At 54.3% G+C, this 14,160-nt stretch overlaps 1 protein-coding gene across 4 annotated transcripts in view; it reads left to right on the top strand.

Annotated features, from left to right (window-relative positions):
• The window catches only part of rreb1b (ras responsive element binding protein 1b), a 56,913-nt gene extending 42,796 nt beyond the window's left edge, over positions 1-14,117 (top strand). For all 4 annotated transcript variants that reach the window (XM_029253735.1, XM_029253736.1, XM_029253737.1 and 1 more), the window contains 7 exons: positions 1,865-2,009; positions 2,121-2,260; positions 4,806-4,995; positions 5,135-7,718; positions 9,079-9,240; positions 10,061-10,804; positions 11,141-14,117. In XM_029253735.1, coding sequence (XP_029109568.1) covers positions 1,865-2,009; positions 2,121-2,260; positions 4,806-4,995; positions 5,135-7,718; positions 9,079-9,240; positions 10,061-10,804; positions 11,141-11,622 — 4,447 coding nt within the window. In that variant the 3' untranslated portion in view covers positions 11,623-14,117. The remainder of the gene's footprint in view (positions 1-1,864; positions 2,010-2,120; positions 2,261-4,805; positions 4,996-5,134; positions 7,719-9,078; positions 9,241-10,060; positions 10,805-11,140) is intronic.
• The last annotated feature ends 43 nt before the right edge of the window (positions 14,118-14,160 follow it).

Here is a 14,160-nt window from a genome sequence, read left to right as displayed (position 1 = left end):
GTTCTTGCGGGTCACGGTGTGTGAAGCGGTGGGCCTCACGCAGCCCTCGGACCTCGCTTTGGATACTCCCGATGAAGGGGAGCGGTCCGCGGCCGGTCAGGTCCCCACACGGGGCCCGGCGCTCCGCCTGCTATTTATAAGCCCCCTTTGCTGTACGCTGAGATACGGGACCTTGAGCTCTGGTGTGTGATGTCTTTTTGGTCCTTATAACACACAGTCACAGTAACGCTATGCTGCCGTGCTCTCTTTCTCTCACACACACACACAGACAGAGCCGACAGAGGCTCGTCCTGCATAACCAGAAAGGCCAGGTTGTTTCTCTGCAGGTGATGGAGGGGAGGGGGAGGGGGAGGGGTCTACATGCTCCAGCGTGTTGCTATCTGCATTTGTTCTCCTCCTTGTTTGTTTTAATCTACCATCTCTCTGCTTTTGACCTTTAGCCAAAGAGAAAGGGTGGGAGAAGGAGGGAAAGTACTGGAGGAGAGATTCTCTACCCTCCGCTGAAGGTGGGGAAACAGGGTACAGCCCAGTGCATGTTAGTGCATCAAGGTGCTATGGTATTACCTCACCGTGTGTTGTAAAGGGTGGCCGTTTAGGTATTTCTGGTATGTAGAGGGTATTTGCAACAACAGAAAACTATGAGAGAGAGTGTTAAAAATGTCTCCATATTTGCTACTCTTCGTAAGACACACATTTATTTACTGTCATTTGGGGGGGGGCTTTGTATTGACGTTCACTTTAACCTGTGGTTCCAAACTCTTGTCCAGTGAAATTCAGAAATGTGAAAAGTTTTTTCTCTCCAATATATTTGTATGGATATTTTCCATGTTTAGTTTTTAAAACCAACACTTAAAAAAATAAATAAAAGAATAAATAAATAAAACATGACCTCCAGGGGAAACCCCCACAAGGTCTGTTTTTCCACAGTTAACTGTCCCTAGAATGTCTCGAGGATGTTAGTAACACACAGAACCTTGCACTCTCTCTCTCTCACACACACACACACACACACACACACACACACACACACACACACACAAAAAAGCAGTCTTCCTTCCTTCACTACAGATGGTTAGACACCAGTCTGTCTATCGGTGCGACATCCGACATCCACCTCCTCTCTTTCTCCCTTGCGATCCTTTAAGGTATCTCTGTGCTGTGCTGTAGCCCCCCCCCTTGACGGACTCTGTTCCTCTGGGTGGATCGCAGCCCGGCCCGTGCCCCCCATCTCGCCCCGCTCGCTGTCCGTGTGACACATGCTAACAGCTGTACCGTGTCGCTCGCTGGCCAGAGCAAGCCCTCCATCTCTGTTTGTGCCACGTGTTTTTCCTGCCGCTCTTTGCACCGTTATGCGGGCGTCCAGTTAAATATAGACGCGGCAGCCAAGATCGCGTAACGGAGAAACCCAACTGCTGCGGGCAAAGTGTCAAAAGCAAAAGGAACACCAGGGATCGAAACAATCGCCGGTTTTCTCGCGTCCCCTTTCTCACACGCTGAACACAATGCAGCAGAGCCATGACAGCGTCGTCAACGTATATCAAAGCCGAGTCTTCGGGAAACTCGAGAACCTGCACCAAACATGATCCTGGGGGGGGTGCAAACGGTACCAAAAATTTCAACAAATCAGGCAAAGCGGCATCAGGTGTGTTGGTGTAATCCGCCATTGTCACTTGTGTCGTATGCGATGGCTGCAGAATATCATCAGAACTGTGACGCCGTTTGGTTCCGGAAGCGGGTGGGAGTTCTCGTACGCTTATATGAAATGTTTAAAATTTAAACTGTCGGTCATATCCCGATGAGGGCGGGACAAGAGAATGACTCTCTTAATGTGACAAGACTCACTGACTTGTCTGCGTTTCCGTAGGCACATGAAGATCCATGACAAAGACCCCAGCAGCGCCGTGAACTGCAGCCCCCCGTCTCCCACCAAGCGCCGAAGACCCTCGGCGAAGAGGAAACCCAGCCTGGAAGATGAGGCAGAGCGAGGGGACGAGCCGCCTAACAAGAAGGTGCCACCCTTCGGGTCCTGTCGTGTCCATTCGCCTCCCCGTTCGCTTCCCAGCTCCCTCGTGAGACACGGTGGGTGGGACCCGTGTCTAACGCTGACCTTTGTGCTCCAGAGTTCAGAGGACAACCTATCGGAGAAGGACGGCACCAAAGGTGAGGACGAGTTGGTCCACTGCCCCATCTGCTTCATGACATCCATCCCCAAGAACGAGCTGGAGTCGCACATGGAGACGCACCCGGACGCCTCGCTCAGGTGGGCCAGGTCACGTAGGTGCAACACACCGAGTCGTGCACGCAACCCTAACCGTGCATTAATACTCGCTGTTCCGCGTACTTTTGCGTACGCGTACGCACGCAAACGCTCCTTTAATCGAGGATGAACTGGATCGGATGTATTAAGACATCTCGCACACACCCCCGCCCATTCGAACTAGATGACTCCATGGCAGTGTTCCCTCTTTTCTAATGGCACCCCTGTGGTGTCATTTAAAACCCAACTCCCAGTCCCCTGTCACAGTTGCTGCAGCACGCAAGCACACGCATACAGAAATGCTGCGGGTTCCTCCTCCGTGCCGACATCCTGGTCTTTTTTATCCTCCTCATCTCCGCCGCGCCGCGCGGTGCAGAGGAGGCCGAATTCAGCGACGTCGCGGCGTCCCGGCCCCGAATGCTATTGGCAGGCCTCCGGACACCTTCCTTCCAGGCATCTGCAGGGGTTGGTTAGCGTTGGAGGTCCAGTCCCAGTCTGCCCTTTTGCAGTGTGAGCCAAGCCACTGCCAAGTGCGCCGTGTCAGCTGACCCAGCTGCTCCAAAAAAAATCCCATCAGCTATGCCAGGCTGCATTTGTCCCGCCGGACTACTGGAAGTCCTGTACGGTTCTGCAGCAAGTCTGCCTAATCCTGTACGACTTTGGCCTTTAGTTGAGGACATTTTTTTTTTAACGAGGGCAGTGGAACAGAACGTCTGCTGCGTTACCTATTAAAAGGAAATGTGGAGGAATCGCCATATTTGCAGTTCGCGAAGGTCGCCAGAGAGGCTTTGCATTCGCTTGTGTTCATTCATTACGGTCATGAACATAGTGGAGATGTTGCCATTCTCCTGTATGTTTACACTGGGGGACTCTGGTACTTTGCAGCATGCTCCGCTATGTGGCATACGGGCCGTGTTGCCAAGAGAGGGCAGACTTTGGGGCTTTTAGGTCCAGTTGCCTGGAGACCCTGCAGGCATCCCACACAAACATGCTTTAATCAGTGGGAACTACAATTTAATATATCCAAGCATGGCAGTCTCCTGAGGCATACCATCCCTTGGCTAGGGGGGTTAGAGGGAGGGGGCCGGTGGCGATGCGGTCCAGGGTCTCCGGTCTACCTTTTCCCACCCAGAGCGCAAGTGGAGGAGAAGCAGGGAATTAGGTGGAGCGCGGATGTCTCTGCCTGACCGTCCAGCCCATCCTCCCTCCTCCAGCAGGAGAACTCCTCCACAGCTCCCCGTCCCTGCCTCCTGCTGGCCCGAGGTTCCTGGGGCAGGGCCAGATTGCACTGGTCAAGCGTGGCCGGTGCAGGGAGGAGGTTGGACAAGGGGGAGCGGAGAGAGAGCGAGAGAGAGAAAGTAGGGAGGGGTAGGTAGAACAATGAGAAGGAGGGCAAATCATCCGAACAGCAGGAGGTTCCCTCTTGCTATTGGAGGTCTGAACACAGCGGAGGGAGGCAGTAAATCGCAGTCCATTAAACAATCTGTGAGCCCCTTTGTCTATCCCACACTTAAACACGGACAGACTACGTAAGAACGTCCCGCAACGTGGGTCCAAATCCTTAGCAGAGTGCACTTTTTTGAGCTACAGACGCACTATTTTCGGAGAGGTGCTTAATTGCCCGTTATCCTGTTTCGTAATGGCCAGCGCTAGGTCGATTAAGAGGATGCCCCACGCTTTCCCCGTGGCCGCAGCCTCAGTCGGTCCAGCTCCTGCGAAGAACGGAAAATCCACCGCGCAGCATCAGGACCTGGGGTGCCAGGGGATGAGTGTAATCTGGGGGTGAGCTGCTGCAGGTAATTAGAGATGACAGGGCTGGTTGAGAAGCATTAATCCCTGGACGGGGCAACAGACCTGTGCGAGCCTGTGTGCGCACGCTCGCATGCACGCATACACACACGCACACCCACACGCTCTGGACCACATGCGTATGCAGTCCTCCTGTGTTGACAAGGCGTGAGTCAGATCGGTTAGACGTAATAGCGGTGCGTGTGTCACCGCTTCTGGGAGAATACGTGAAACAATTGCTGAGCGCACTGAAGAGCGGGGCCGCTGAGCCAGGGAGCGAGACGGGGGGTGGGGGTCCAGTGATTAGGCGCCTTGCCGCCGCTAGCCCAGTTGTAGCCGAGTGTCAACCGAGATAAAGCAGATTAGGGCGCCGCAGACGCCTCCCAGTAGCCGGCTGCCCTCCCAGGCAGCAGGGGTCGATAAGAACCTCTCTACAGGTACCAGCAATGCCCACCCCTCCACTAGTGCCAACACAGAAGGGTGGAAGTGAAGCTGAGAAGTCCCTTATGGTGCGTACCATGTAGAGCATCAGCCGGGACGGGACGGCACTGGTGCGCGCGCGCATCTTTCCAGTTTCGCTGTGTGGCTGAGGGAATGTGTTACGGGACGACCGCACACGCACGTCTCCGTTAAACAAAATTCCTTTAAGGTGTTAATTATCAGCGTCTGTGCTGTGACCACAGCGATGACGGCGTTCATCACACCGTGTGTTACGTAGCCGACGATGGTGTGAAATGACCTCGGTTCCCATGTCGTCCAGGTGCGACATGTGCTGCGTCACCTTCCGCACCCACCGCGGCCTCCTGCGCCACAACGCCGCCATCCACAAGCAGCTCCCCACTGACCCCGCTGGGCGCCCCTTCATCCAGAACAACCCATCCATCCCCCTGGGCTTCAACGACCTGGCCTTCATCGACTTCTCCTGCCGCAAGTTTCCCCAGATTGCCCAGGTGAGCACTTCCAAAAGGAAGGTGCGGTGGTCACTTGCCGTTGCACGTGGACCATTAGCACCGACGAAATAGCGACTGGAATCTGCAGTTCAGTCCAGGTGTAACCCTCACACTCAATGTCTACTCAACCAATTGACAGGTCTGGTGCGAGACGAATCTGCGACGGTGTTCCAGCAAGTTCCATCGCTTTGTCTGCGACACCTGCAACAAGGCCTTCCCTCTGCAGTCCGCCTTGGACCTGCACGCAGCCACTCACGGCGCCGAGGGCGCGGCACAAGAGGAAGCCACGCCCGTGTCGCAGAAGGACGTGCCGCCCACCGAGGAGAAGGCCAGCTTCATGGAGTCGCTGGGCTTGAAACGTGTCTCGGAGGTGAAGCCACCCCCCACAGAGGACGAAACTTTACAGGCCACACTGGACAGCATCCGCTTCATCCGCGTGGAGCCATCCATGTCCAGCCTACCTCAGGAGGCCAATGGAATCAGTCTTCCCCTGTTGGACCCAGCCTCGCTCCAAAGCCTGTCCCAGGTGGGAACCCTGAGCTTTCTGTCATTGCAACCCTTCCAGCAGGGTTTCATCGTGCAGCCCGACAACAGTGTGGTGGTCAAGCCCATCAGCGGCGAGAGCACCGTGGAGCTCGCCGACATACAGCAGATATTGAAAATGGCATCCTCTGCCCCCAACCAGTTCACCCTGCCGCCCCTCTCTAAGGCCCCATGCAACCCCACGCAGACCAGCTGCAAGCAGATGCCTCCACTTAAACCAAAGCCTCTGGTGGCGCCACGTACCAGCATGACTGCCTCCACACCGCCACCTCTCATGAACACCCAGCAGGCCTCATCCTGCTGCCTCAGCCCCAGCCTGCCTCCTCCAGCCAACCAGCTACTCAGGACCCCCGAGGAATCCTCTTCCTCCTCCTCCTCCTCCTCCTCCTCCTGTAGTCAAGACATGGAGAAGGCTCAGCTGGAGGGAGATCCCACAATGCCTGTGGAGGCAGAAGATCGGAAAATGGCGCAGGAGGTGAAGGAGGCGGCCGCAGCGGGAGGGAAGAAGGGGAGCTGCAAAGGCACTTACCCGTGCCGTTTTTGCGACCAATCCTTCCCTTCCTCCGCAGTCCTTCAGACTCACATGCGCTTCCACCTGGGCGCCTCGTCCTACCAGTGCACTATCTGTGAATATGCCGCCCCCGATAAGGCCACGCTGATCAGGCACCTGCGCACCCACAGCGGCGAGAGGCCGTACGTTTGCCGCGTTTGCCACTACCCGTTCACCGTCAAGGCCAACTGTGAGCGTCACCTGCGCAAGAAGCACATGAAGACCATCCGCAAGGACATCGAGAAAAATATAGAGTACGTGTCCACTGGCCCCGGCAGCCTCGACACCACCCTGGACTCGCTGGACTCCTCGGGTGGCCAGACGGTGTGCAGCTTCTGCGGCGAGGACCTGAAGAGCTACAGGGCCTTGCAGATCCACCTGCGTACCCACAACGGTTGCCAGCGCAAGCCCTTCGAGTGTGGCCGATGTGGGGCGGCGTTCTTGGCCAAGCGGAACTGCATCCACCACTTGTTGAAGCAGCACCCAGAGGTGCAGGAGCGAGAGATTGAGAACTACATCTCCAGCTCGCTGCCCAGTGCCGCCGCCTCTGTGTCCCAGCCGTGCGAAACTCCCCAGAACGGATTGCTCAGCCAGCCTGTCAAGGTGGAGGACTTGAGCTTCTATGCGAGTGACCCAGACCAGCCGCTGGACTTCTCCAGTAAGGGTCAAGGGAAGAGTGGAGCCGTTGGGGACTCCTGTGGCATCAAGCAGGAGAGACTCCATTCTCCGCAGGTCTCTCCTTACGACTGGTCCATGGAACCCATTGACCTCTCCATCCCCAAGAACCCTGAGAAGAAGCTGACGAAAAACATCGCTGCAGCCTCCCTCCCTGTGCCAGCAGTGGAGATCAAGAAGGAGCAGCTGTCCCCCAACACCGACCACATTTGTCCCCACGACAAGTTTTTGGAAGAGAAGCCCCGACCCCTTGCCCCCTACCACATTCCTATTCTGCCTTCTCCCAGCAATGGCCCCCTGAATGCCAGCAGAGCTGCAAGGCTGAAGCCTCTGCTTCCCAAACCAAGCTCAACAGCCTCCACCTCCAGCAAGGAGCTTCCGCCTCTGGCCTCCATTGCACAGATCATCTCGTCTGTGTCGGCCGCCCCTGTGCTGCTCAAGAGGGAGAGCACTCCCAGCAATCCCTGCGGCGTCAAAGGGCTCCAGGTGGACGCGGAACCGGTCGGCAAACACCAGTCCGCAGGCGCGGGTAGCCCTGGCACCACCTCCACAGATGAGTCCCAGGACAGCTGCAAAAAGAGGGGCAAAAAGAGGCCCCATCCCACCAGGGACCAACCCGAGAACAGCCTGGCGGAGTCGGGTGCGGCCGGCGGCGTTGACCTGGAGTCCAGCGGAGAGTTCGCAAGCGTAGAGAAGATGCTGGCCACCACCGATGCCAACAAGTTCAGCCCCTACCTGCAGCCCAGCAGGGTGGCACCCGCGAAGGAGGAGCACGAGAGGCCCTCGACCAGCGAGGACGAGAAGGACGGCCAGGACGACAAGCAGAGGCTGCGGCCGCAGACCAAGGGGAAGAAGAACGCGTACTCCAACTCGCTGCAGAAGATGACGTGTCCCTACTGTCCGCGCGTCTTCCCCTGGGCCAGCTCCTTGCAGAGACACATGCTCACGCACACAGGTGAGTTGACGTGTTGTGGCACACGCGGGAGGTGCGTTCTGCTGCAGCCGCACGGCCGAGATCATGGAGGAGTAGAACACGTTGCAGCTCTGAGGTGGCGAGCACTTCGCCTCCCGGTGTTTCGCCATCGTTGCCTCGCTGCTTCAGAGTGTCACAAAGGGGCCGTCTTGTCACATGGCCGCACGAAACAGGAAGTGTGGTCAGGCGATGGCTCCTCGGGCCGAATGGAAGATTCCTCGGTGTCCTGAGGAGAGACGACTTGTGTCAACGTGGCACCAATAATAAAGACTGAAGGCGTTCCCCAGGGCTTCCTGTTGTCACATTGGGATTATTGTGTACGAGTTGAGAGAGTGGTGCGTCTGCTTCGTAAACAAGGGCATCAAGCAGTTGAAGCACCGCTCTCCACATTTCTAGTTATTAAATAACTTTGTTGTTTTGACCTGATGAGCTTTTGAAAGAGAAATATGCAGCGGTATTGCGTCCGGGGTCTCGGAGATGTCCGGAAATGGCCGTATTGTTTCAGATGCAGCAAATCGCTCCTGTCCTCGGGAGGCAGGTCTGGTCATTCTTGCCAAACTGCGTGCGGCGTAGCAATAAAAATGTGATTTGTGTATTTCGGAGTATTCTTTCTGCACTGAACGTGATGGAATTTAAGAGGGGGGGAAAAAAAAATAACTCAGGTCTGCTGTAGGTTTGGCCGGAGCACGGCAGCGAGTCGCGGCCTCCGTTTTCCCCAGCATCCGAGAGCTGGCAGCAGTCGGCGCGATTGTTTAGCTAAAGGCGTGTACAGGAAACAACATGGAAAGAATGGACTTCAGCCCCTCGCCGTCCTCCGTCAGGTACTGGCCGACGGCGGAGGGGGGAGGGCCCCCGGTTCATCGCGGGGACGGTAGCGGGAGCCGTTGCCGCGCCGCCACTTCCTGCAAACGGGCCCCGCGGCGGCACTTTTCGCCCGGTCCGATTCCGAGGAGCTTCCTCCTTGGATTCGAATCGCGTTCCTCTCAACGGCGATGGAACATCTCGCCTGTTTACAAGTGTTTACAAGCACTGTTGTTTAGGATCCCTCCACCCCCCCCCCCCCCCTCCTCCCCAAACAAACAGCTGTTCTTGCTTTTGAGTTGTTTTCTAAGAGAACGTTGAGAATATTCATCCGTAGCTGTTTTCTGGGTCTGATTTCCGTGCTTTTGTCTGGATGCCACGTTACACGGGCCGCTCGCCGACTAATGCTCTCCATCTTTTGGGCTGCTTCGCGCAAACTTGGTAGATCTTTGGAAGGGGAAGTATTCCGGTCAGACAAGAACTTTTGGTGCCGAGGTCTGCGACGCGACGTTGACTCCCCCCGCCTGTATGTTGGCTGCAGGTCAAAAGCCGTACCCCTGCCCCCAGTGCGACGCCTTCTTCTCCACCAAGTCCAACTGCGAGCGCCACCTGCTGCGCAAGCATGGCATCGCCAACCGCACGCTGCGCCACAACGGAGCTGCCGCCAAGCCCAAGGCGGACGAGGCCTCACCTGAGAGCGCAGGTACGACATGGCGGACCTAATTCCCAGGGCTCGGATTGGAAATGGTTCCAATGTGCTGCCTGGCACTGACCATTTAATCGGTGTCGCAAGTTAGTCCTGCAGACGCCTCCTCTGCTGCCCTCTAGTGGACATTTAGTGCTACTCATTTATTCATCTGGGCTCTTGGCCCAGGGAAGTAGCTGTGTGCTACAATATGTACTACGGTAAAGACCAAGGTTTAGTTGCATAACTGCTAAAGCGTCACCTCCAGAATGCCTGAAGACACCAGTCTCTGTTCACATTTAAAAAGGCTCTTAAAACTCGCCTCTTCCGGACTCACTTCGCTCACGATCTGTTAAGTTCGTGTAACATATAAATGTTTATGCTCTGCAACTTTGAGATCATAACTATGAAAAAACAGATAAACCTCCACGCAGCTACTCCTGTAACATAAATGTTTATATGTAAAAGAAAAATATTCGTTGTTAGGGATGCGATTCAGAATTGTCGACATTCGGATAAAGTTTTATTCAGCAAGTCGTGTGATGAACATTGGTTCGTACGGTGGAAAGAAACCACTTCAGAATCACACGTCTGAATCTAAGCGTCTCTTTCTGCCGATGAACACGTTGCGTTTTCTATGAGATGTACGTCGCTTTGGAGAGAGAAGTCTGCTAAATGAATCAATGTAATTTATTTGTGATTTTTGCTCGTAGTTTCCCTCAAATATTAGTGTGTTAGCCTTAATTGGGTAGATTTGTTATTCCGTACGCTCGTTCCTTCGTGCTAAAGTCCGGGTTCAACGTTTAAAATCGGCGTCTGATCACAGTCTGTGTTTCAGAGAGCACGTCAGACACCGAGCCTGCTGCGGGAGAAGCTCTGGACCTGAGTGCCAACGACCCGAAGCAAGCGAACGCCGATTCGAAGCAGCCCGTCTCGGAGGGGGAGACGCCTGCCCCGGAGCAGCCCGGACACCAGGGGGAGCCGGAGAGAAACGGAGAATGCGGCGGATCAGAGGGCGGCGAGAGCCACCCTGAGGAACGCGACGACGACTCCCAGAGCAACAAAAGCCTGGACCTGAACTTTGGCAGAAAGCTGATGGACTTCAAATTCTCAGAGGGAGGAGAGCAGCAGCAGGCGGCCGCAGGGTGCGCCTTGGCCCCGGAGACCAGCACGCAGGAGGAGTCCCAGCTCAGCTGCGGGAGCTGCGGGAAGCACTTCCGGTTCGCCGCCACTCTGCTCCGGCACCAAAAGGCACACCTCCCCGAGAACCAGGAGGAGGAGAGCAGGAAGGCCGGCGAGCAGGTCTCCGGCACCCAGCCGGAGGAGGCGGCCGAGAGGGAGGAAAAAGAGAAGAAGGGAACGGCGGAGAGCGAGGAACACGGCAGCGGGGCGGACAGCGTGTCGGAGGAAGAGGAGCATGACAAGGAGGAGAGGAGCGACGAGGAGGGCGGAGCCACAGAACCAAAGAGCGGCGATGGGGAGCCTGGGAGCAAAGCGGACAAGAGGAAGAAGGTGTGCAGCGTGTGCAATAAGCGCTTCTGGTCTCTGCAGGACCTCACCAGACACATGCGCTCTCACACAGGTAAATGGGCTCCTCTCCGTCCTCCACCTGCCTTCTCGCAGTAGTCAAAGCGTGAGCCACGCATCTTCGATGCAGCTCGATCCAGTTTGTCCTCCACGTCCTGGGTCTTCGCTCCTGGCTTTTTGCGGAGTGCGTGTCATAGTTAGTTTTGTTCCTTGGAAGGTCTTCATTGTTCAGCCTTCCATAGGGGGGTTGATCAAATGGTCACACGAATGAAGTCACACCGGTGAGGATGGGGAGTCGAGATCTCTCGCATCAAAGGTTTTACCGCAAGCACGTGGTACAAAGTGTAAGCGTAGTGCCAGGCGAGCGGTAACGTTTCTTTCTGACCCCCAGGGGAGAGGCCGTACAGGTGCCAGACCTGCGATCGCACCTTCACCCTGAAGCACAGCCTGGTGCGGCACCAGCGCATCCACCAGAAGCCCAGAGGGGAGGACGAAAGAGGAGAAGGCGGAGCCTCTGGGGCCAACGGCACGACGGGCGAGGAGGAGGGGGCCAGCAGCCGCTCGAGCAGCGAGAGCGAGTCCGTGCCGCGTAGCGCCAGCCCCGCCTCCGAGAACGAGGGCGAGGCAGCGAGGGTGGAGCCGGCTGGAGAGGGGGCGGAGCCAACCGGCCCGGCAGGGGAGGAGCTCCTCCAGGCAAGGGATCCCACCCAGTCCCCGGAGGAACCCCTAACAGAGCCCTCTGCCCAAGAGGCCGCGGGCGCTCCCACGGAGCCGTCGGGAGACTACATCGAGGGCTTGCTGAAGATCCACAGCAGCGCACCCCTGGAGCACATCCTTCCCGCAGGCGAAGCCCAGATGGTGGGCGTCGAGTGATGAAGAGGAGCACTGTGACAGACTGGCCCAAGAGGAGCCAGAACCAGCACCAGAACCAGTGCCATACAACAAGTACCTTCTAATGCAACAAACTGTACAAAAGAAGAAACCAAGAACACCATGTTTCTTAGTGCCTTACTACTATATTTTGCTATATATGTGGATCAAGACGTATTTCTTGGGCAACATTGTTATTACGTAGCATTTTTATTGTAATTATTTTTTCTTGACAATTTAAAATGTTGATGAAATCAAGCATTTAGTGATTTTGACTTGTATTTGCATTTGTGGAGGCTGACGGAAAAATGCTAACAAATGACACATCTGGAGCTGGGCGGGAATTAAGGCTTGAAAATGATCATGTAACTGGAAAACTGCACAGAAATCAGTCACAGGGTCTCCAAAGGACATCCCACCCTCCCCCTCACCCTCCCCTTACCTCAGCTGGACTGTCGATTGAGGGACGTTGAGGACGTTTCCTGTCTCACGGAAGTGAATGAATAAGCTGGGCTGTGTTGTGCAAGAGAATGTTCTAGAGTGAGATGTAGCTGGGTCCTCCTTTTAAGTAGTTTTTTTTTGTTTCAACAAGATGTTCTGTATTCAGTCTGGTGATTTCCCCCCCACCCCCCCCCAAGAGACAAATAATTTGTTTTATGGTATTTTTCTTTCCCTCCCCAACGAAGCTCTCGCCCTCAGTCTTCCAGCTGCGCTCACCCAACGGGGATCTCCAGTGCTTTGGAGCCATTTCATTCTCGAGCAGCTGATGGATTCCATACGCTGCTGCGCGATACGGAGGAGACGCGTGTCTGCCGAGGGGGGTATGGGCGGGACAGCCCGCCGACTCCCTGTCCTCTGACGTCTTCCCAACCCTTCCAAACCACGAGGCCTTAACGTGGGAATCCTGGGTGATCTGGACAGGCCTGGACTCTGAGATGTTTCTGTGTCTACTTGAACGTTGTCACCCTGCTGTCCATTACCCGGGTGCGGTACCACCCGTCCTGTTGCCTTCCGGAACCTCTGCCAGGAGGGATCTGATCTGAATCACAATCCCAGCTGATGGGCTGGATTTTGCTTTTTATTACTGCTTTTTTGATACTTTTTTAAAGGAACCTCATAGACAGACAAAAAAAACCTCAGTGTGCATATAAATAATGTAGAAAAGATGTTCCGAGGCTGAACGTCAACAGTTATGAAATGGAAATGAGTCGCATGTCCAGCCTAACGCTGGCAGTGTCTGGCACTAACCAAAACGGCCACAACCGCAAAGAGAGGCACCGTGAGACTGCAAAGGATTAGAAACAAGTCGAGCTGCGAGCAAAAACAAGGCAGGATGAACAACGCGTGGTTCCGGAACGCGCGATGGGAAAGCTGGCGTTTGTGATGGGACGTGAGCGACCGCAGCCCCGGTTGGCGACGCTGCCGTGATTGCAACGGACCTCACAGATGAGCAGCGGGAATGCCGCTGGAGTTGTGGGCTCGAGTCTCGGGCACGTTCCCCATCGAGCTCGGCACAAACGCTTAACTCTCCATGGTCACTGATTGAGGACATAAATGCAGTATTGAGGTAAAAGACCCAGCTTTCCCATCAGCCGTTCGACCTCACGTATGAACGTGTGCGTGTGGGCGCGCACACATATAGATTCCAATTAGGATTACATACTGACTGATTTAAATATATTTATTGAGGACCCAGAGTCTGGTGAGAAGTGACCTGAGAAGCCATTTATCACTTTTATGCTGCAGAGAGAAATCGGTAGATCTCCAATTGACAACCTGAGATGCCTATTAGCAATAATCACTATTGATTATAAAGCTTTATGTAGACGTTAATCTATGTTTGTATGAAGTGTGGTTTCTTGTTAATATTAGTCTGACACAAATATATAAATAAATTTAAATATATATTAAAAACTGTGAAAAGTATGTTTTCAGCAATGGGTGACACTTAGGGTAGGTTTGCATGGTAATTAATTTTTTTCTGTTTTTCCTTTAATCCTTTTTCTTTCTCAGGGCTTTTACAGATTATGCATATTCGATATTTTTATCTTAACTAGCAAAAATTCTTCCAGTTTGATTTGTTTTAATTCAATCACTACATTCAGCACTTGACTGTGAATCCAGACATGAGGGGAACATACTGCGTTTTGAACTTATTCATACAGAATGTCCCCACTGACAATCTCATTAATATTCAGCTGTAATTGTGCCCGTTGAGCACACCTACTTTTTGCCACTTTCCGTTCCCCGTCTTCGATGTGAGTGTGAATCTGGGATATGTTAACCAATGAGTCGACCCGTTGAATTACTGTTGAAGTACTGACTAACTGTTCAAAGGGAATATGCTGCATTGCTGCTCGAACCCACACCGCAACAGGTTAAGGACCTGCCAGGTCGTCTGGTACTCTACTGCTCATCCACATGACGTTGTAAAGTGCTTCAAAAATGCAAGCTGTTGTGTACTGAAATCATTTAAACAATAAAGGTATATTAAAGAAGGGTGTTAACTTGCGCCTACAATGGTCAATTTCTCCAGCTCTG

The sequence above is a fragment of the Scleropages formosus genome, chromosome 7 (genome assembly GCF_900964775.1).
Source record: "Scleropages formosus chromosome 7, fSclFor1.1, whole genome shotgun sequence".
Lineage (NCBI taxonomy): Eukaryota > Metazoa > Chordata > Actinopteri > Osteoglossiformes > Osteoglossidae > Scleropages > Scleropages formosus.
Note: the sequence above shows the minus strand (reverse complement) of the source record. Positions and strands in the feature narration are given on the sequence as shown.